The sequence below is a fragment of the Pelophylax lessonae genome, assembly GCF_965119305.1.
Source record: "Pelophylax lessonae genome assembly, chromosome: 7".
Classification (NCBI taxonomy): Eukaryota; Metazoa; Chordata; class Amphibia; order Anura; family Ranidae; genus Pelophylax; species Pelophylax lessonae.
The window spans coordinates 267,697,654-267,720,967 of record NC_138774.1 but is presented as its reverse complement, the minus strand read 5'-3'; the positions used below and the strand labels follow the sequence as shown (position 1 = coordinate 267,720,967).

The following is a 23,314-nucleotide window of genomic DNA, read 5'->3' as shown; positions in this document are numbered from 1 at the left end:
AAAAAACATGTATAAAACATGCATGGCTTGATATGAAATACAGTGGCTCACAAGTGAGTATATGCAATACAAGGCGAAACCCAATGCGTTTCGGAATGATATTCCTTCTTCAGGGGCAGCAGATGTCTTGTAATCGCATCATCAAAGCCAATGAAAAATCTAATAATCAGGATTTTAAAAGCAAAGAACCGGATAATTGGCAGCAGTGAAGAGAAGATAAGCAAAGAGAGGTGGTCCCAGGGTCCCCCCCCCCCCCCCGCAAAATTGTCTCTCCAACAAGATCCGAGACCCCAGAACAAGGCCAGCATGTGGGGGTACAACCAGATTAAATTGGAGACTATCTCAGCTACACAAGATGTCCAAAATATGTGTCAACAGACACACACTGCTGCCCGAGCCATGTCCTGTAAAGAAAATGAGTCCAGGTTGGAGTAGATGAGCTGCATGGAATTTTTCCTGTCATATCTAGAGCAGTGGTTCAAAGAGTCACATGCTCTAGACTAAGAGGAGTTCTAAATTTAGCCACCGGTTTGCTTAGCCTTAGAGCATATTCAGGTTTTTGTGGTTATACACTACCAGCAGAATTCAGCACTGAATGACATCAGAGGCAAAATCATTTCACCTGTCCTACATTCTCAATTTTTCAGGTTAACTGAGAAGGCGCAGGAAATAACTTACCTCTTCATACTGCATTAGCCATTGGCTCCACAGCACCTCAATTTTATAACATCCATGTACGTTGCAGTGATGTGGGTGTTACTGCGGAGCACCGATATGAATGGGACCATTTTTAGTTTACACAAACATAATTACCAATTTTTTTTATTTGAAGCTGAACACTGGGAATTATTTGTACTACCTACTTATTATTATTATTTGTATACAGGATTTATATAGCGCAACAGTTTGCGCAGCGCTTTACAACATGAGGGCAGAGGCAGACAGTACAGGTACAATACAATTTAATACAGAAGGAATCAGAGAGCCCTGCTCGTTAGAGCTTACAATCTAGGAGACTTAAGTTGTTCCATCTTGGCACAATGTAAGTATGCAATATTCATATCTGGTGGACCACCGAGGAAGCTAGAAATCACAGTGCAAGTTGGTGCTACTACAGTGATAGCCGCAGTTGCCCCACTGCACAATGACCACAGGGGGCCACTCGTACCTCCCCTATTCATAGAACTGCCTTTAGTTCAGTGACTAAAAGGCATTCTTTGATTAGACAGGGTTACATAGGGGTTGATTTACTAAACCTGGAAAGTGCAAAATCTGGTGCAGCTCTACTGAAACCAATCAGCTTCCAGGTTTATTTGTCAAATCTTAATTGAACAAGCTGAAGTTAGAAGCTGATTAGCTACCATGCACAGCTGCGCCAAAGTTTGCACTCTCAAGTTTTAGTAAACCAACCCCATAGTTACATAGTTATGGTCCATAGCACTGAGACAAGGATAAGTCCAGTTTCTTTGTTTTGATTTTTGGTTTATTAAGGCTCCGTTCACATGTCAGCGTATGGATCGCGGGCAGAACCGCCGCGGTTCCACCCGCGATCCGGAGATTATTGCAAATCGCGGGACGCCTGTGCGTTGCCCGTTGATTTGCAATAGCCCCCCAAACGCTGAGCGATGTTGCCGCGATTTCCGGCTGCCGAATCACGGTAACATCGCGCAAAAAAAAATCAAGAGCTTTTTTGGAGCGTATTGCGTCCCGCAATTTTTTTTGCGCGATGTTACCACGATTCGGCAGGCGGAAATCGCGGCAACATCGCTCAGCGTTTGGGGGGCTATTGCAAATCAACGGGCAACGCACAGGCGTCCCGTGATTTGCAATAATCTCCGGATCGCGGGCGGAACCGCGGCGGTTCTGCCCACGATCCATACGCTGGCATGTGAACGGAGCCTTAGGAACTTGGATGGAAGAAGAGATGAGTTGGATACTCCAACAACTGAACTATGCACAATCATGCAGGGACTCTATAGATTGCTGCTTGACGCTGGTTAACGCTGGCTGAATGCCTGTTAACGCTGACTTGACGCTGGTTAACGCTGCTCGGATGCCTGTTAATGCTGACTTGAATACAATGACTTTCTGCCTTTGACTGCCAAATTCCTTTTAGATCCCTGAGGTACTCCTTCCTGAGGTAGCTGACTGTAACTTTAACTGTATTACAGAACACTTCAAGGCCCTTCCTGGCACCCCCTTTACTTCTCTATCTTCAGGGCTCTAATACTTGGCACCCCCTTTGCTGCCACTACTGGTTAGCTGGCTCCTGGATCCCCTTGACCTTCCTGGAGTGGTCCCCTCTCATAGGCAGACCCCTGGGCAGATCTTGAGTACTCACGACACTGTTTTTCCTGCAGGTCTCTGCCCAGCTGCTCCACTCGGTCAGCACACACTGGATCTTTCCTGCAGCCCAGCTCAATCACTGGTCCCAAGGCCGACTGCCCGGACCACCTTCACACTTTACAGAAGGAGAGATAGCCGTCGCCGCCTCCAGGGACTGATGCTCCCACCAAAAGATGCTCTGTCACATGCTCCCTCAGGATTTATTTCCAATCCCAGGGTGCATTGCGGCAATCTCCACCCACTGAGACAGTCATAAACCCTGGTGTGCTATTGGCCAGGTTTCCTCCACTGTCCAACAAGGTCCCTCTTTGGATACAGCGGGGAGACTTCCCAGACTCAACAGGCCACACCTGGAAACATGTGACAGATTAGCTAATGCTTCAGGCCCCCCCTGATAAGCAGACAGGGCCACATATGAGTTTACCTAGCACCTACCTAGGAGGGTGCTACAAAGGAAAAAAAAATGTTGAAGAAACAAGAAAAAAATAAAAAAATCTTTGGCATTGATATATATATATATATATATATATTTTTTTTTTAACGCGATGCAAAGTAAAGCTGGGTACACAGAATTTTTTGTAGACGCCCCTCCGTGTGTTTACGATAACCCTAGCATATACTGGAGTACAGCAGCACACATTCATGGCTATGGAAGGCTGTATGCTGTACCTGGGCTTCTCTGACAGTTTTGAGGTTGAATGGGCTCACCTGCCTGTGTTTAAGGCCCCTAATGTGTAGGCGTGCCTATATGTAGGCAAAATACATTTTCCTGGTGTCAACATGGCAGCAAATGCTGCACTGGATTGGCACCAGGAAAGGAAAATTACGGTAAATGTTTGATACAATTTTCAGTTTTCTTGGCACCAAAACAGCAGCATACATGTGGTAGTATGCTGCCAAAGATTGGCACCAGGAAAATAAAATTATAGTGCGTATTTGATACAGGAGGCACTGTTTGGATTTCCCCACACTTACAGTTATATCTTGTTATCTTCTCCAGCACAAAAATTAGAACTTGACCTAAATGCATAATTACATCATAAGGTGTACAGATGTATACTGAAGATACGCTTGCCATGGGATTTTGTAATTTGTGCTACTCTGTTTTTAGGTATCCTGGAAATGAATGAGCAATTGAATTCATGAATGAAGAAACGTGAGTAGCTCTGATCATTATCAGTGCACTATGGATAGTACGAACAGAGTTAATGTGTCACGGCACATTCCTATGCACTGGTTTGTGCTAGTACTGGGTAATACAGTCCAGAAAATACTAATTAGACTTAGTGAGCTGCGGCCAAAACTCAGCCATGGTGACCTTTAGACACAATCTTCTTTATGTTGTATGTGCCTGTATTCGACTTAGGCCGGGTTCATATATGTCCGGCTGCGGTTTGCACTTCAGGGTGCGGTGCGTTTGTTTACCGGTTCAGGTGAGAATTTTTGCCTGAAGTCACACCTGAACCGGACCCAAAAAGGCACAGGATCCTTTTTCAACCCACACCGTGGCTTCCCCAGACATGGATGAACCGGCTCCATTGAGAGCCAGTCACATTCACATGTCATGCGAATTAGATGCAGTTTAACCGCTTTCGGACTGCCCGCCGCAGAAATACTGCGGCAGGCTGGCCCTCCTGCGCGAACCGCCGTAGGTATACATCGGTTGCGCGCCTGCAGCTGGGGGGCGTGCTCCCACCCCCACTCGGCAGCGGGAAATCTGATGCACGGGGCAGGCGGCTCCGATTGCCGCCTGACACCCGCGATCGCTCCCCGCTGAGAGAGAAGGATGGTCAGCTGTTGTAAAGACCGTTCTTCTCTCTGGAATGATCACAGAGCTCCTGTGATCCTTCTATATAGGAACACAGGTTTCTATGATCATTTCACAAGCCCAACCCCCATACAGTTAGAATCACTCCCCTAGGTTCACATTTAGCCCTTTGATCACCCCTGGGTTAACCCCTTCCCTGCCAATTGCATTATTACAATAACAATGCATATTTTTAGCACTGATTACTGTAGTAATGTTACTGGTACCCCCAAAAGTGTCAAAAATGTAAGTTAGGGGTCCGATCTGTCCGCCGCAATGTCGCAGTCCTGCTAAAAATTGCAGATTGCCGCCATTACTAGTAAAAAAAAAAAAAAAAAAAAAAAAAAAAACAATAAAAATGACATAAATCTTTCCCACAGTTGTAGACGCAATAACTTTTGAGCAAACCAATCAAAATACGCTTATCGCGATTTTTTTTACCAAAAATATGTAGCAGAAAACAAATTGCTTTGGCTGTACTTCTCCTTTAGGCTGGGTTTACACTATTGTGATGTGGGAACCTGAGCGATTCCAGTGCAGTTCCCGCATCGCATATCTCTGACAGACAGTTCACGCTGCCCTATACGAAACACTGTGGGTGTCGATACAAAGTTAATGGCACCCCCCGGATCGGTTCTCAGATCGCAGTGCGAACTGTCAAATGGTGCCGGAATCAAATCGCATGGGTGTGAATAGTGCAGACCAAAAAAATGATCCATTTTTGTCCGAATGCGAATTCAACAATACAGTTTGTATGTCTCAATTCGCATCGCACAAAGATCGCATTTGATCTGCACAGGAATGGGGTGCAAATCACATGCGATGTCTAACATCGCAATAGTGTGAACCCAGCCTAAAGGTCTTGCGACTATTTCTCCTTTGGGGTATCATGTGCCCTAATTCTCTTTCCTATCAACCTTGTGCAAATATATTCCCGTCAAACAAAGATTGACATAGTGGAAGTCACCATACTAATGTAAGTGAGTGCTGTGGGACAGTCTATCTTTAGACAGGGTCCTTTAAGAAGGTCTGTCAAACTCAGCTGCCTATTAGTTGGTGAGCACTACAAGTGTATGTGATTGCAATTTTGTTTTTTAAGATTTTTTAAATCTTTTTTTCTTTAACTTTTTGTTTCTGATACAGGGAAGGAAGTAAGAGGATACCTCATCAAAGAAGGGATATCCCTTTTAGACATTTGTCACCAGAACGACTGTCTCCATGAGAAGATTTTCCCATCCCTTATGTTATTGTAACGTTTCAAAAATCTTGAATTTCCCAACATTTTCTCCACGGAAGACAATGGTCACCAGGACCATTAGTGAGGGTCCTTATCCTACCACATTCTATCTAAAACTAAATAAAAAAGTTTTACATACACTTGACATTTTGACACCTGGTTAGGATGAGGGATGAGCTAAGGGTCAGGCCAAACTGGTGGACAACTGTCACAAGACAGTAGTCCACCAGACCAATCAGCTGCCGCTATGGAATCCCCTGATCTGAAATTGCACCTGCCCAAAGGGGCAGTGATGCCCAGGGCCTTCTTTATTATTGATTGGACCCTGGGCAAAAATTTTCTTGGGCCCTCCCGAATCAACTTATCAAATATTTGTGGGCTCAAGGGGCAGCTGCTTTGGGCCCCACAACAATGACTGGGCCCAACAACAATGACTGCCCCTTTTGCCCTGCGTTAAAGATGGCCTTGATAATGCCGATGACATAATTGGCGTAATATGAATGCATGGCCAATGTGGCCATAATGGGTCAAAGATGTCACCAGCATCCCCAATCCTTTGTTATGTGCAGCTGCAGGACAGGGAATTCCACAGCTACAACCAATCGGGCTGGCTGCCTTTTAAAATGTGACAGTTTCCTGTGGGTTTGGGCTGAACTCAGTGTAGCGATACCCCCTAAGGATACACTGATGATGGTCAAAGGCACAGTCACTATACACTTTCAGCACAGATGATGAGGACCAGGGTTCTTCCTCACTAATGCAGAGGCTGCCAGTACATGCAGAGCTCAATCCAAGCACACTAACACAAAGAGCAATCTAGGGGATGTCTTTTTGTAGTTTTATCCCATACTATCCAGAACCACTAACAAAAGCAAGAGGACACTCTATGTTGCAAACTTTAGGAACAGTTCTTCTGCTCAGCTAAAAGTACAATCTTCCAGTGAGAGAATAGTAGAGGCCAAAGGTACTATTTACTTTTAAGCAGGTGCTTACAAGTGTTAGGCTCCATGTACACGGGACGTTGTAAATGGCCGTTTAGGAGCAGTTGGGCGTTTTTTTCAGAAGCCCCTGAACCCATCTACATGTTATCTTATCTGTCCATGTACACAGGGTCGTTTACAGTCATTTGCAGGCAGTTGATTTCAGGGACGTTTTTTGGAAAGCAATTATTTGCGTTCGACCGTGTGTTTCCCGGCATTTCAAACACAAAAACGCGACCAAACGCGGCCGAACGTGATGACCCGCATTTAGCGCTCGCGTTTTTCCATTTTAAAGGGGAATGATTTTTTTGACCTCTAGGAACGGTTCTAAACTCAAATGCCCGCAAACGCCCGTGCAAACGCGACCTAACGGACGTTTTAAACGTCCTAAAAATTTCAGCATTCAAAGGGACTTTTGACGTCCCGTGTACATGAAGCCTAAGGCCCCATGCACACGGGACGTTTTTAACGCTGCTGTAAGCAGCGTCAGGCGTTTTCTTTTTGCAGCCTAAAAACGCCCCTCCATGTTATTCTATGGCCTCATGCACACTCAGACGTTTTTGAGCTGTAAGTGGCTTAGGCGTTTTTAGGCTGCAACAAGAACCCACCACCTGCGCGTTCTGAGGACCAGCGTTACAGCGTTAAAAACGCCTGACGCTGCTAAAAGCTGAATAACTTTGCTATAACGTTGCTTAACTTGCGTTAAGCCACGTTATACGTTTTGTTTTCTTCCATTCAAAATCAATGGTTCCCTATGGGAGCCTATTGATTTGAATGGAGGTCGCACCGCAACACCGCAAGTCGGATCCGACTTGCGGGGTGACTTGCGCTGTGGGAATCTTGAGGGGGGAACTCCACGCCAAAATGGGAAAAAAACGGCGTGGGTTCCCCCCCAGGTTCCAAACCAGGCCCTTCGGGTCTGTTATGGAATTTGAGGGTAGCCCCATGCCGAAAAGACTGCGTGGGGTCCCCCCCAAAATCCATACCAGACCCTTATCCGAGCATGCAGCCCGGCAGGCCAGGAAAGGGGAGGGGACGAGCGAGCGGCCCCACCCCCCCTGGACCACACCAGGACACATGCCCTCAACATGGGGGGGTGTTGGTGCTTTGGGGCAGGGGGAGCTCTGCACCCCCCACCTCAAAGCACCTTGCCCCCATGTTGATGAGGACAAGGGCCTCATCCCCACAACCCTGGCCGGTGGTTGTGGGGGTCTGCGGGCAGGGGGCTCATCGGAATCTGGAAGCCCCCTTTAACAAGGGGGCCCCCCAGATCCCGGACCCCCTCCCTATGTGAATGGGTATGGGGTACACTGTACCCCTACTCATTCACCCCATAAAAGGCAGTGTATGGAAATAACGACAAGAGACGTTTTGGAAAGTTTATTAAAAATCTTCATCCGACTCTTCTTGTCTTCTCCTCTCCGGGGTCTTCTCCGGGGTCTTCTGCTCTTCTCCTCTCCGGGGTCTTCTCCGGGGTCTTCTGCTCTTTTGCTGTCCCCCCTCTTCTTGTGTTCTTCTCTCCGGGGTCTTCTGCTGTCCTCTCTTCTTTTCTTCTCCTCTCCGGTCTTCTGCTCTTTTGCTGTCGGCTGTCTTCTTCCTCCGGTCCTCCTCCGACGACGTCTCCGCTGATTATGCCTATCTCCGGTCTCTTCAGCTTATTATATAGCCATTAGGGGCGTGGCCCCGATGACGTCATCGGGAGGCCCGCCCCCTCATGTCACAGATGACGTCATCTGTCCTCATCAACATGGGGGCAAGGTGCTTTGAGGTGGGGGGTGCAGAGCTCCCCCTGCCCCAAAGCACCAACACCCCCCCATGTTGAGGGCATGTGTCCTGGTGTGGTCCAGGGGGGGTGGGGCCGCTCGCTCGTCCCCTCCCCTTTCCTGGCCTGCCGGGCTGCATGCTCGGATAAGGGTCTGGTATGGATTTTGGGGGGGGCCCCACGCCGTCTTTTCGGCATGGGGCTACCCTCAAATTCCATAACAGACCCGAAGGGCCTGGTTTGGAACCCTGGGGGGGGCCCCCACGCCGTTTTTTTCCCATTTTGGCGTGGAGTTCCCCCTCAAGATTCTCACAGCGCAAGTCGACCCGCAAGTCGGATCCGACTTGCGGTGCGACCTCCATTCAAATCAATAGGCTCCCATAGGGAACCATTGATTTTGAATGGAAGAAAAAAAAACGCTGCTAAAAGCAACGTGGCAAAACGTGCAATAACGCCAATGGAAAAAGCTACTGAAAGCACGTTTTTACAGCTGCTTTTTCTGGCGTCAGAACTAACTTTGACGTACGTTTTTTCTAACGCCCCGTGTGCATGGGGCCTTAGGGTTGAGAGAATGTTTTAGGCTGAAGACAGAAGACAAAAAAAGAAACACAACAAAAGCACACAACTGCAGGACAGCCAGTAAACGTGTTTCAAACATCAGTGCTTATTCTTTGCAATTCATTGAAATGAATAAGCACTGACATGTACAGAATAAATAAAAAAGCCTGTTTATTTGTATGTTGGAGTGCCGCTATTTTTGTCTTCTATCTTCCCTGACTGTGGCTGCTTACCAAGCTGGCACCCAGGTACATTTAGAGACTTTGGATCTCATGCAGGTTACTCTCAGAGCGGTGTGTACCCTGTGTACTCTCTTTCTCTGGACAATGCTTTAGGCTGCCCAGCAGGGAAGGGCTTAAGCTAGGCTTAGCATTTTCCCGGGTATTTCTAGGCTCTGCTCACCACCCTGTGCTGCCAATAAAAAGGGGGAAGGCTCTGTTCGGGTGCTCTCGGTCAAGGTCTGCATGTGAAAAAAGTCCAGTGGGCATGCCTGAAGATGTAACCACCAGCAACATCTGGAGCATGCGCTAGGAAAGGCAGCCTGAGCCATGACTCTTCCATATATGAACTCTCACCTTGGGGAAGGTATGCACTGTGTAGTTTGGATCTAGCTAGTTAAAAAGGAACCGTTATTGCACTGTTGGATTTTACTGCCGAGATTTCCAGTTAAGTCTGATCAACTGTTTCATGCCTGGTCTGAAGTTATTACAAAAGGGGTGCATAGAGGTACAAAGCATATCCAGAAGAACAGGGCATGTAAGTACATATAGGATGAAAAGGAAGGAACAGAAGGTCACCACTAAGGAGAGGAGTTGGAGGAGTTTACCATGAACTGGTGGGAATGTAAAAGCAGCCAGATAGCGGGAAATGCTACCAGGCATGGGTGACGGGTCCTCCAGTAGCTAGGGGGTCAGTGCCCTGACTCCCTCCCTAGTGGACTGTTCCCCAAAAACATTCAGGACCGAACCCGAGATATGGAGACCTCCATGGACCTAGCTAAAAAATAAAAACATAAAAAAATAGACCTAGTTAAAAAAAAAAAAAACATTTCTGTATAAAGATAGGCAAGCGGTCTTCTAAATGAAGGTCTTCTAAATTAAAAGCCTACAAGAAAACTCTTTGAAGTATATGTAAGCCCTAACTTAGGGGTCTCAAACTGGTGGCCCTCCAGCTGTTGCAGAACTACAAGGCTGACATTTACGAGCATGACTCCCATGGGTAGAGGCATGATGGGACTTGTAGTTCCGCAACAGCTGGAGGGCCGCCAGTTTGAGACCCCTGCCCTAACTTGAACACATTTAATTTGTTTTGGCAGTGAATGTTTCATCATTTTTGCTGTTGATTGCTGCTGGTCTCCTGCAGCCTCTTTCAGATGCTTCTTGTCTAAATGCACTCACTCAAGCTGCACATCAGTTGCTCTAAACTGGCTTCCTAATAGTGACAACAGTGAACCACACCTGCATATAATGTGCTGGCAGACCTAACCAAGGGTGCATGTGATAGGGTGACTGTTAAGGAGATTAATTTGGAAGACAGTTGTCACCGGGGCTTTTTTTCATAGAGAATAGGTGCCGGTACTCCCCCCTTCCGGGTCACCCCCTACTCACCTGATGCTAAGTAATTTGCATGGAACTTGTAAAGTTAACAAGAAACGCAGTAAAATAGATGCCCTGCAGCCAGCAACAACTGACCCCGCCCCAGCAACAATAGATTTGCACCAACAAAAATAGACATTCCAGCAGCCAGACCAGTAGACCCCTCTATCAACTGAAGATCACTCCCACCAACAATAGATGCCTCCGCCAACAACCCCCCCCCCCCCCCAAAGCAATAATAGATCCAGCAGATGGCTAGCAGCCAGATCAATATATCAACAGTAGATCCCCCAGCAACAAATGATCCCCACCAGCAACAATAGATCCCCTGCAACAACAGTTCCCCTCCCCCCGATAGATAATAGATTCCCCAGCTTCCAGCATCACCCAGCACCCATTGTGTTCCCGCACGTTTCCACAGAAAAAAAGCACTGGTTGTCATCCCATAACAGGAAGTGCCTGAGCAATGACCTTCTTGGCAAGATCTCCAAGTATTCTTTTAACAAAAGCTGCACTTATGAAAAGACTGAAAACAACTTTTAAAGGCTTTTGCACACAAATTCCAAAAATGCCTAGGCATTGAGGTGTCTTTTCCCCTACTGATCTAAATAAAACCCATTGTTTACAATGGGTCTGTATACACAGGTGTGCAAACTTGTGCTGCGTATAGATCAGTAAAAAAAATAAAAATACAAAAATTTGTGTATTTCTGGCAGTGTTTGCTGTTCATGCTGTTCATACAGCAGTACCATCTGCAAGAACCCTATACATTCCATGTTCAATCCTATCAGATTTTATTGATTGAGTTAAATAAAAGCTAAATTAATCATAGTATGTCATTTGTAAACAAAAAAAGAAAAAGCAGTCACTGACAGGGTGTGATAGTCCATTTAGTAGAGAACAAAGACTGGTAAGAAAATACCTTTGACATTTCTCTGTTTTGTTTCTTTACTGTCACACTGACGTCACTATTGACCTGGCAGTATGGAGATTTGCACGGAGCTAAACAATGAATGTCCTGTTCACACTTCTCAGCTGTTCAGGGACAATAGGAGAAAATCCTGACACCCCCTTCAATGATGTCAGCTAATTTACCTTAACAGTATGTGAATAGAACCAGAAGTTAGCACATGGAAATTCAATACACAGTGTACATGGGAAACACACAGGCTGTAAACGTATTGTACATCTCAGATGTTCAACAACTTTTTTAACCCAAGCCTTTCTTTTACCCTTTACTTTTTGGATCTTGACACCCTTGATTATTTATTATATATTAAAGAGGAACTCTATGAACCATTGCCGTGTATGTAAAGCTTTCCTCTGTGGCTGCCTTTACCACTTCAGCTCCTGGAAGGTTTACCCTCCCATTTCATGACCAGGCAATTTTTTGCGATACGGCACTGCGTTACTTTAAGAGCCCATTCACACTGATCCGACTTGGACCGCGACTTGTCAGCCTGACAAGTCGCGGTCCGTCGCGTTCCAATTGTTCGATACAGGAACCGTTCTAATAGGAGCGACACAAGTCGCTCCGACTTAGAAAAAGGGTCCTGTACTACTTCGGGGCGACCTGGAGCGACTTGCATAGACATTCATTTTATGAAGTCCGTGCAAGTCGCGCCGAAGTCGCGGTGCACGCGACATCACAGGTCGCCCCCAAAGTCGTGCCGCTGCAGTGTGAACCGGCACTTACTGACAATTAATCATTCGTGCGATGCCGTACCCAAATAAAATGTATGTCCTTTTTACCACAAATTAAGCTTTATATGGGTATTATTTTATCATCTCTGTGTTTTTTATTTTTTACACTTGAGGGCTAAGAATATGCATGCATCATACATACTATGGCAGGGGTCTTCAAACTATGGCCCTTCAGTTGTTCAGGAACTACCATTGCCATCATGCCTAATCATGTCTGTGAATGTCAGAGTTTTACAATGCCTCATGGGATGTGTAGTTCCGCAACAGCTGGAGGGCCGTAGTTTGAAGATCCCTGCGCTAGGGGGAGTAGAACTGGGGGAATCCATAGCGGAGAAGGATCTGGGTGTTCTGGTAGATCATAAGCTCAATAAGCCATGAAGTGCCAAGCTGCGGTTTACAAAGCAAGCAAAGTCCTTTCTTGTATTAACAGAGGCATGGACTCCAGAGAGAGAGATATCATTTTGCCCCTGTACAAATCATTAGTAACACCGGGAATATGCAGTTCAGTTTTGGGCACCAGTTCTCAAAAAGGATATCAGGGAACAGGAGAAAGTGCAGAGAAGGGCAACCACACTGATAAGAGGCAGCTATGAGGAAAGATTAGAGGAACTGAATTTATTCTCTCTTGAGAAGATGAGATTAAGGGGGGATATGATCAACATGGAAGGAGGTTGCCGGTGGTGTGCACACGCGCCCCAGACCGGAAGAAGCAGGTACGTGATTTTGCACTACTGGGCGGCCCTGCCACAGTATATGTACATAGGGTGGTTAAAGAACGGCTGCTTCAAAATTCAAATCCCATAAGTTTGCTTCCAATCCTTTCATAGTTACCGTCCCTGGGCACTGCACTCCTGTATGCTGGTTGAGGCAGTAATGGGCCCTTTGGAAGCCTTTAATTTCTCTACTACACACCATACTGCAGAGTGGTGCTCAGGGACTAGATGTGTGCCAGGTCAGGGACCACTATGAGAGGGCCAACAATTTGAAGCACTACACACAATACTTTTTGAAAACTGACTTTTTATGTGTCCATGGACAACACACACTTTATCATAAAATAAATATGATTTTTCGACAACATGTTAAAACATTTTCCACAATATTAAAAAACCCAATTAGGGTTTTATAACTCCTTCCTATTTAGGGACCCCTGAGCATATCATTTTACAAGCATTTAGAACACACATATGTTATTACATTTGAGCACTCCTTTCCCAAAAGATTTGTGTTGTTGAGAATGTCCAAGGGATCCTGTTTTCCTCTATGCATTTCACATTTTTGCATGTCTGCAGATCTATTGTCCCCCCCCCCCCTTGAGAGCAAGGATTGCCTAAATCGAATAACGTGTATTTTGTAAGTCCTTGTAAAATACCCAGGGATCCTTAATTAGGAGTGTCATGCAGGTCACCCTGGCGGATGCCACTTGCTCACCTGAGGTCTAAGTACTAATCAGTGTTCACCAGAGCTCCTGTTGGTGGGGATGGGTTTTGCTGCATGTTATTACCAGGTCGCCTTCCTCGGGATGGCCCTACCAGAAGGTGAGCAGGCCAGGTCCAGAAGCAGGTATAGCAGGTAGGGATAAGCAGAAGCGTAGTCAGTAAACAAGTCTAAGGTTGGACAGCTTTGGTTGCAGGTTGGGATCGTGCAGAAGCCTAGTCAAGGAACAAGCCAAAGGTCGGTAATGAGTGGCAGCGAAGATACAGATGGCAGCAGGAATGACAAGAGTGAGATATTGCCTGGAGAGGGCACAATAACCTGGAAAACAGATAATGCAGTGGCATGGCATGAATAGAAAGTTCATGCATTGGGTTCAAGGTTCAAGAAAAGCATGGTTCAAGGTAGTATCATTCAAAGAATTAGAGTAGCATTTATAGTATAAAAGTGTAGTGCTAAAAAGTGCAAAGCGTTGAAAAACTTGATATCTCTAATCAAATGTATGTTATAAAAGGCTATAAAGTGCTCATTTGCAAAAAGATGGGGTATGGGTAAGAGGTGTTTCCCTTACCAACCCCCCCCCCCCCCCACTAGCTGCCCAAGTCAATTCTGACAATTCTGTCATACATGTAAAAATCTGCATTTTGTTTGCTAGAAAATGACTTAGCGCCACCCAAACATTATATATTTTTTTTAAGCAGAGCCCCTAGAGAATAAAATGGTGGGAAACAATAAACTGTAATAAATGTTATTGAACACAAACACAATATTTGGTAAACTATAAAGGATGCTGTTATACCAAGTAATTACATACCAAACACGTCACACTTTAAAGCGAAGCTCCAGCCCCCACCAAAAAATTAAAAGTCTTAAAAGACTTTTACTATTAGGGTACTTACCTGTTCAGGGATCCCACTGTGTCCTCACCCAAGCCAATTCTTGAATCAGCTCTCGGGTGCATGTGTCGCCATCTTGGGTAAGGGAAACCGGCCGTGAAGCTTTGCGACTTCACAGCAGGTTTCCTACTGCGCTTTCTCATTGGGCCGGCAGCGGCGAATGCCAAACTTCCGTGGCAAACCCAGGTACCTGCTTCCTCCTTCCCCACATAGGGTGCCAAATGTGGCACCGGAGGGGGGGTAGGAGGCAGACAAGTGGAGCTTCCCTTTATGGGTGGAGCTCCGCTTTAAAATTGTGTGTAGAACAGCAAAAAACTACAGTACTTGAAATTGTCCATAGGTGGCACTTTAAAATCCTTTACAGGTTACCAGTTTAGAGTTACACAGGAGTTGTGTGGTGTGCTGTTTACATTAGCATGTGGGACCGACTCATGCGTTTGCCTTCGCTCACTGTAAAAAATGATACCGGGATCACGATTGTAGCCTCAACCATGATCCTGATATACAGTGCCTTGAAAAAGTATTCATACCCTTTGAAATGTTTCCCATTTTGTCATGTTACAACCAAAAACCTGAATGTATATTATTGGGATTTTATGTGATAGACCAACACAAAGTGGTACATAATTGTGAAGTGGAAGGAAAATGATAAATGGTTTTCAAAATTTTTTACAAATAAATATGTGAAAAGTGTGGCGTGCATTTGAATTCAGCCCCCCTGTGTCAATACTTTGTAGAACCACCTTTGTGGTGGGCCGGGAGACCCGGGCGAGCCGCAGAAGGCAGCGGGAGTGGGACGTCCCCTCCTGCTCCTTGTAATAACAGCCGAGCGGTTTCTCAGCCGCATCGGTTGTCATTACAAGACAGCCAACCGTCAGCTATGGACGCCGATACCGGGGTGATACCTCTAGCTGCAGGCATCACTCTGGTACAGCACTTTCCCAAAAAATCGGTAATATCGGCCACCTTGGTGGCCGATTTCGATATATCAAGGAAAGTGCACATCGGCCGTCGATATATCGGCTTTGCTGATAATCGGTTGATCCCTAATATATATATCTATACAGACAGATATATATATACTGTATATATATATATATTTATTTATTATTATCATGGATTATTTTTTTACTAGTGTATAATGTTATCATTTTCCTTTATATAGTCTCACAATCTGGAAGAGTGTCCAGTAATGCCTCGTACACACGTTCAGATAATCGGACGACTTATCGTTCGCATTTTGTTGCATGATACTAATATCGAATTCAACAATACATATAAACGTAGGATTTTTTTCGTACGATTCTGGAAAAGCTTCCTGGTTGCGTAGCTACGTATCAGATGGTGCAAAACAAAAACAATGGCAGCCAGGCTTTTTCCGTGCTATTTTAGTGTTTCTGATCATGCGCGGTCTTTGTCGATCGATTTTTAGTGGACGCATACTGTACTGATTAAACGATTGTTGTTCGCTAGGCTATCGTACAACAGAAGTTTTTCTGTTTGTCCTTTCGGATTTTGTTGGACGAACTGTCGTGATCGGCTGTCGAAAGCTGTGTACTAACGATCAGATTATCGTGCGATCAGGTCGATAGCGAGTTTTATCGTACGATTATCTGAATGTGTGTATGAGGCATTAGTCATGTACAGCTCTTGTCAGTATAACCGGCTTTTCCCAATATCAACCAGGGGCAACACCACAGACACTGTTTACCGCCATGACATCCCTGTACACATTCAATTATCTCCCCTACACACTGCCCTTGTTTGGGGTAAACAAAAGAGAGCTGTTTGTCCCCAATTCACGTCATGCACATAATGTTTGTCCTCTACTCCACAAGGCTGGAGGAGGAGGAGGAGGAGGAGGAGGAGGAGGAGGAGGAGGAGGAGGCTCAGGAGGCAGAACCTGTTGGGCAGCACAGGGAAGACTGTAGACATCAGTGACACTTTGATCAGAAGCCTGCAAGGACAGGGAGCAATATAGACAGAGCTGGGCTCTGAAACACCGGTAGAGCCATCAGAGCCATGACTTATAGGAACGCAGGCAGTAACTAAAAAACAATTCTAATATTTAAAGACCGCAAATTCATGTCCTGTCTTTTAAAACTGCAGAAGAAAATTATTCTGTCCTGGGGTTTATTCTAAATGAGTATGGAGAGAGAAAATATTATGTGCTTACTGCGACTACAAGGAGCCGAGGTTTCGGTGGCGCTCGAAGAGGAGGCTCTGACCTGGTCCTACAGCAAGAAACGGACATGGAAACAAAAAAGTGAGTACAACAAGGACTCTAGTCCTACGTTTTCATGCGGCTACCAACATGTTTGAATTGTGGGTCTCATTCACACAGTTCACACACACGTGGTTTTTGTGGATTGGTAAATACCGCATTCAGTGGACTGCTTTATATGGCTTGTGCACACAGACGCCTCAAAACGCCATGTTTTTAGACATTCTGATGTTTTGTTTTACTGATTTAAATTATTATTATTTTTGTATTATTTATTTATTTATTTTTTAATATATAGGATTTATATAGCGCCGACAATTTCCACAGCGCTTTACAACTTGAGGGTAGACCGCACAAATACAATACACAGTAGGAATCAGAGGGCCCTGCTCGTTAGAGCTTACAATCTAAGAGATGCAGCCTATTGTTTTTAATGGTCCTGTACACTCAGGCACGTAAATTAGCATTTGTGTATAGATCAGTAACAAAACAAAACAATGATTTGCATTGCCTGTCAGTATTTTATGCAAATTTACATGCAAACATGTGTTTGCTACAACCACTTGATATAAAAAAAAAAAAAGAAAAGCTAAAAGTGTTTTATGTGCACATAAGCTATACAGCCCATTCATGCGTTTTTAGAACTTTCTGCCATGTTCATGCTTTAGTACCATGTGCAAGAACCCTTAAAGAGCTTGTCCATGGTAAAATAAAAGCTCATTTACTATATATTATGGAATAATATTAAAAAAATCAGAAGCTTAAAAATAAAAAATAAATAAAAAGGAGTGGACAGTTACTATGATGTGTATATTGTTTTAGAGGGTGTATATTCTTTAAAACACAAATAATGGCACATGGATATAGGCACGTTGGCTCATACAGTGTAAACACATTATTGTGTATTGTTGTGCCCGGGATGTCCTGCTGGTGGGTATGGCTGCCCATAGATATAAGTTGGTGAAAGTGGCTATATAAAGTAGATACAGAGTTACATAATTAGTCAGGTTGAAAAAAAAGCACAAGTCCATCTAGTTCAACCAAATAAAAAAAAAATAAAAAAACAATCATACAATCTGATATACACAATCCTATACCCGCAGTTGATCCAGGAAGGCAAAACACCCCAGCAAAGCATGATCCAATTTGCTCCAGCGAGGGAAAAAAAGTCCTTCCTGATCCCCCGAGAGGCAATCCGATATTCCAGGGTTTCTCAACCAGCGTTCCTCCTGAGGTTGCTGGGGGTTCCTTGAGCAATGGGCAATTTCTGCCTCTCAGATAAGTTCCCAATGACACCATTGTTCCTTTTAGCTATCTGTAAGGGGGTAATTCTTCCCAATGATGATAAGAGTAAGGAGCATTCTTCCCACTGACTGTCACACTAATGTATCATGAGTTGTAGATTTTTAATTTTTTACCAGAGGTGACCAGAAATGTATTTTTAGGGTTCCTCTGTGTTGAAAAGGTTGAGAAAAGCTGTGATATTCCCTGGATAAACATTACCTATAAATGTGAGTACCCAGTTATAATGTGTACACCCAGAAAATAATCCAGGCCTTTTTAAAGCAATTTACTAAGCTGGCCAGGACCACCTCTGGAGGGAGTCTATTCCAAATTTTCACAGCTCTTACTGTGAAGAAACCTTTCTATATTTGGAGATGAAATATCTTTTCCTCTAGACGTAAAGAGTGCCCCCTTGTCCTCTGTGATGACCTATACTCGGCAATGCACCGCTACTTGCATAAGGTGGTGCACGTGCACAGACATAAACCCCTAAATGCATGCTATGTGCATTTCAGGACATTACATCTGTGCGTGGGGGGGTACTGCATACAGCTACATTCACCAATTTATGACGCATTCAGCACCAGGATATTCTGGGCATCAAAATACTCAGCATGTTTATGGGTGAATGCGCCCATGTGCATGAAGCCAAAGTGTGCACAGTGTTTGCTTTTTATAATTTGATCCATTAAAAAAAAAAACGTGTTTTTTTAGCAAAGCACTAATTTTGCCCAGTTTTTATCTAGTCCTTCATTTATAAATACCCATTTTTTTGTAAAAAAAATTTAATTTATAAATACCCGATTTAATTTATAAATACCCATAGGACATGTTTAATCTTTATTTGGAGTTTATATCCTGTACAACTGAACAAGTGGAAAATGACACATGGTCTCTCTGTACTTTCCTCCCACTTTCCCAACCCCCGATTTATGGTCACTGGTTTTTCTTCCCTGGAGTTTCCTCTTCTTACTGGAATCCTGTAACAAGAGAAACTTGGAGGCTGCCTTTGTTAAATACCCCTTCTGGCTCTGACAATGCTAGCTGTCTGACTGTCTTGTTCCAAGACTTCGAGATACGGATCTAGAGCAAGCATGCAGAGAAAGAAATGACCAATTCTCTCTGACTTTTCTGATCTGAATAATTATTTTTTGTCAGTAGACAATGCTTAGCACAACAGCCAGGGACCTAGCATTTTCATAAGAAGGTCATCAGTACCCCCTCCTTTTTTGCTTTTGACAGCTTTACCTAAAAACCCAACTGAACCCTCATATTTTATTACTGTAAAGCAGTCATGCTGACCTAAAGGTAGACCCACAGCACCGCTTCAGACCCGCTCCTTTATCTTGTCTATAGGCGGACAGGGTGCTGGCTCAAGAAAGCCCGTCTTCCCTCACCATTAGACAAAATATATGACTGAGAGCATCATCCTAATCTCCGCTTTTTTGGGTATTTTTTTTTGAACATCCGCAAAGTAGCTGCCACTATGGTATCTCCACCTAGAGACCACCGTCTCCTTACCACGTCCCACCAAAAAAATGGCTTCATCACAAGGATCCTTGTGATGAAGTGATTTTTGGTGAAACGCATTACGGAGACGGTGGTTTTTAGGTGGAGACATAATTGCAGTTACTTTGTGAAAGTTCATTAAAAACAACCTGAAAAGCAGAGACTGGGATGATGCTCTCATTCATATATTTTGTCTAATGGTGAGCGAAGACGGCTTTCTTGAGCCAGCACCCTGTCAGCCTATAGACAAGACTGGATTGCGGCTCTCATCCATACATATTCTAAAGTGGGGTACACACTAATAGAAAATCTGCTGAAAATTCCCGTCCGAGGTAATATCGTACGATTTTCGACTAGTGTGTACAAAACTTTCAGCATCCGATGCCGACATTTTCAACGAAATAAAACGGAGGGGCAAACACCAAAACTTTCATCGTTCGTCCTCAGCACGACCAATTTTCGTTTAATGTGTATGCAATGAGTCCGCGAAAAATCGGATACGCAAGACCGCGCATGATCACCTCGGGCTCGGGGTCACACGTATACGTACTTACATCACACTCTAGGAACAAATGTCCCCAAAAAAAAAAAGAAAATTGGACGAGAAATTTAGTGAACATTATGCACTGTCAACTAAAAATGGTAATGAACGCTGAGCAAGAGAGAGAAAAATCAGAGGATATTTCGTCCGCTTTTTGGCAAGTGTGTACGAGCCTTTAGGTCTGCTGCTGTCCAATCTCAAGATGTCACAGAAAGCACTTTGGTTTGGATCTCTAATGCCTCGTTTCCACTGAGGGGATTGGTTCGGGTCGGTTGGGTACGGTACGCTATTTTCGGTGTTTCCATTATGAAAGTGGCCCATACAACCGAACCAAACCGCACCATTTCTGGTCCTGCTTCAGATGTAGGGCCATAGGAAATGGTACTGTACAGATAGGGCGGAGCTACTGGCGTCACACGATACATTCCACTGATTGGCAGGCAGGAAAACCTCAATGCTCACGTCAAAAGGCATTTGGTGTAAACCCCACATGGCCCCTGGCGGTCCGACTTGCAGTGGAAACCCTCACCTGAATAGGCCGGACCATTCTAACCCTTCCAAACTGTACCGACCCGAACCGTTCCGCTCAGTGGAAATGAGGCATAATAGAATACATAGAATGCATTTGCGAAGTGAAAAACCTTGAAACTTTACAACCACTTTGACAGAGCTCTGACAAAACTGGAAGCTGATTGGCTTTTATGCATAGTTGCACCAGATTTTGCGTTCTCCAGCCGGTTTACTACTATGCATGCATAAGCTGTGCTGTGCTTTGTGAATGGTCCCGCAATCTTCGGGGGTCTGCGATGTGTCCAAGAAGGCTGCGGGGGGGGGGCTTGAGGGAAGGGGGGGTGGGAGTTAAGGGTCAAACTTCCGCACAGATCACCGGGGCACGTGACAGTTAGTGGGAGTGGATACCTGTCAAGACCAAGTACTTGCTCCCCCCCAAAGTGACAAATGTGGCAGGGGAAGGGAGGGGGGGGGGGTCAGAACTTTCCCTTTTGAGTGAGCATGTGGGCTCTTAAAACATCTCAGTGTAAACTATTGATGTGCGCAAGTAGCTGAGGTTCTCCAAGACCTAAAACATTATTTCAAGTGTTCCTCTGGGGTAAAAAGTTTGAAAAGGCTGCATTAGCCAGTGAGAAGTCATCAATGCACAGTTCAGCCAAAACACAATCTTTCTAGAACCATGCTTTGAGTGAGCATGTATGTTTTGCGCCTATGAAGAAGAGAGGGAGGGTGAAGTAGGTGAGGGCTTGTCTCTGGGGAAACAATAGTGACCAACTGGGAATGTCCATTTGGGCCAATCAAATTTCCTGTAAGCAGGATTCGACAGGGACCGTTACCCAGGGTCTCTAATTACTATATACTGTAAAGCAGGCCATACAAAGTTGGAATCCTGAGATTGTAACCATGTATAGGCATGCTGAATGTACCAAGTTGATCTTGGACACTTGGGTACAACCAACATGCTAGGTTTTACCTACGATTATCGCTTACAGCTGCTATAGCCAGTAGCAATAATCACTGTTATCTCCCAGCAGGGTCGGCTTACAACCCCCCCCCCCCCCCCCCCCACTGGTAGAAGACAATGCCCCTGCAGGAGGGATTCCCACATCAACACTGTGATGTTGATGTGGGGGAATGGAGCAAATTTCTTTCCTGCAACATGAGGCTTCACCTCCTTGAGTCACTAATCTAGAACAAGTTCATACTGTATATACAGTGCAAACGTTCAAATATTTCTCTTACTATACTGGTTTGCATGTTTGTTCCAAGTCAGTGATTGGTATAGTGAGTGGGAGGTCAGCAAAGGCAGCCTCTGGGTTTCTACCAGGAAAGGTTTTAAAGTGGACGTTCACCCTTTAATTGCTCTATGAACGTGAAATGGCCATATAACGCATGTACCTTCATACAAAAGTAGCACCATGTTTGACTTCTTGCCCACACACACAGTTGTCCAGCAATCAGTATTGGCGATATTATCCGGTCGTGCAAGCATAAAAATTTTGATCGTATTATAACACATCGTACGATAATCATATTATCAGTATGTTGTTCGTCCGAAAAAAATGGTGAGCAGTAGACAGCGCATGAGCAGTAGACATCATTTCCCCTCACACGCTACAGCGTGGTTACGCATACCGGAAGCTTTTGAATCATCGTCCGAGAAAATTCGTATCGTAAGTAACCTCTCCCATTTGCGAATATAATTGAGAGTTCCTAGCAACCAAACAAAAATGGACGGAACGTCGTCCGATTTTCGGATCGTGTGTACTGGGCATAAGACTGGGATGCCAATAAAGTTTATGTGTATGTAAAGGCAGGCATAGTGTAGAAAGCATGGGTGAGCTAAACTACACCATGCGTGCTGTCCCTGCTAAATGCCAATTTCCAGGGCTGATTGCTGGAGGACAGCTGAAGCATGGACAGAAGTCAAACATGGTGCTATTAATTTACAATGGTACATATGTTGTAGGTCAGTGATGCAGAAACTACTGAAACCATTGGATCAGCAAGACGGCTAAGGAACTGGTATTATTAGAAGAAGAGTTTAGCAATGGCAGCCTTCATACTTCACATGTACAGGTTCCCTTTAGGGCCTTTTTAAACATAGCATGCTCTTGTACCATGAGCTTTACTGCAGTCCACTTCAACCTGTGCTTGTGTGTTGCTATGCATTTTAAATGCCACCCAAGGCATTGTACCAGCATTGGTACAACTACAATGCACCAAAAACCATTGTACAAATTGTACCAGTGTACCATTGTACACGCAGTGTACCAGCACTACAGCGCACCACACCGCATGATATGGATTGCAGTATAAAAAATAGAGCAGAAATTATTTCTCCTGTGTTGGGCCCAGTAATAATGACCACACGATAAAGCACATTGCCTCGCATGCATTGCATTTTTTTTTTTTAGAGGAGTTGTCTACTTTCTCTGACCGCAAATTCATACTGGTTTGTTCCTTAAATAGTAAATATAGGTTTCCATGAATTGTGTGTTCTGCCTTTGTCCTTGTAAATAGTGCTGAGAGCAGGATGTTGATCTACCATTGTGTCAGCTCTGGTTGACCATTAATCTAGGTTTGTAGATTTAATTAGTGAATAGAACAGTGGAATTTATAGTGTCAAGAACAAATAGAGATTTCAAACAGACACCCATATGTGTAAACACTGTATAGAAAGGAATAAAGGAATGCATTGTAATACACATCTGTAGATTATCTAGCTCCCAACTCTGGAGGACAATGTTATCCTCAGGAAATACACATCTGATTCACAATTTAGTATGTGTATAAAGGTCCTGCAAATCTAGGGGTAAAAAAGTTAAAGTGTAACTCAGTACGAACGTTAACTAACGAGTCACATGACACAGGAAAAATGGCTAATTGGGCCGAATTTGGACATTTTCACATAGGGGTGTACTCAC

At 44.6% G+C, this 23,314-nt stretch overlaps 1 protein-coding gene across 2 annotated transcripts in view; it reads left to right on the top strand.

The window, feature by feature from the left end:
- Positions 1-16,306: 16,306 nt before the first annotated feature.
- LOC309559583 (ceramide kinase-like) overlaps positions 16,307-23,314 on the top strand; it is a 69,909-nt gene continuing 62,901 nt past the window's right edge. For both annotated transcript variants that reach the window (XM_082262905.1, XM_082262904.1), the window contains exon 1: positions 16,307-16,585. In XM_082262905.1, the coding sequence (XP_082119031.1) occupies positions 16,462-16,585 (124 nt within the window). In that variant the 5' untranslated portion in view covers positions 16,307-16,461. The remainder of the gene's footprint in view (positions 16,586-23,314) is intronic.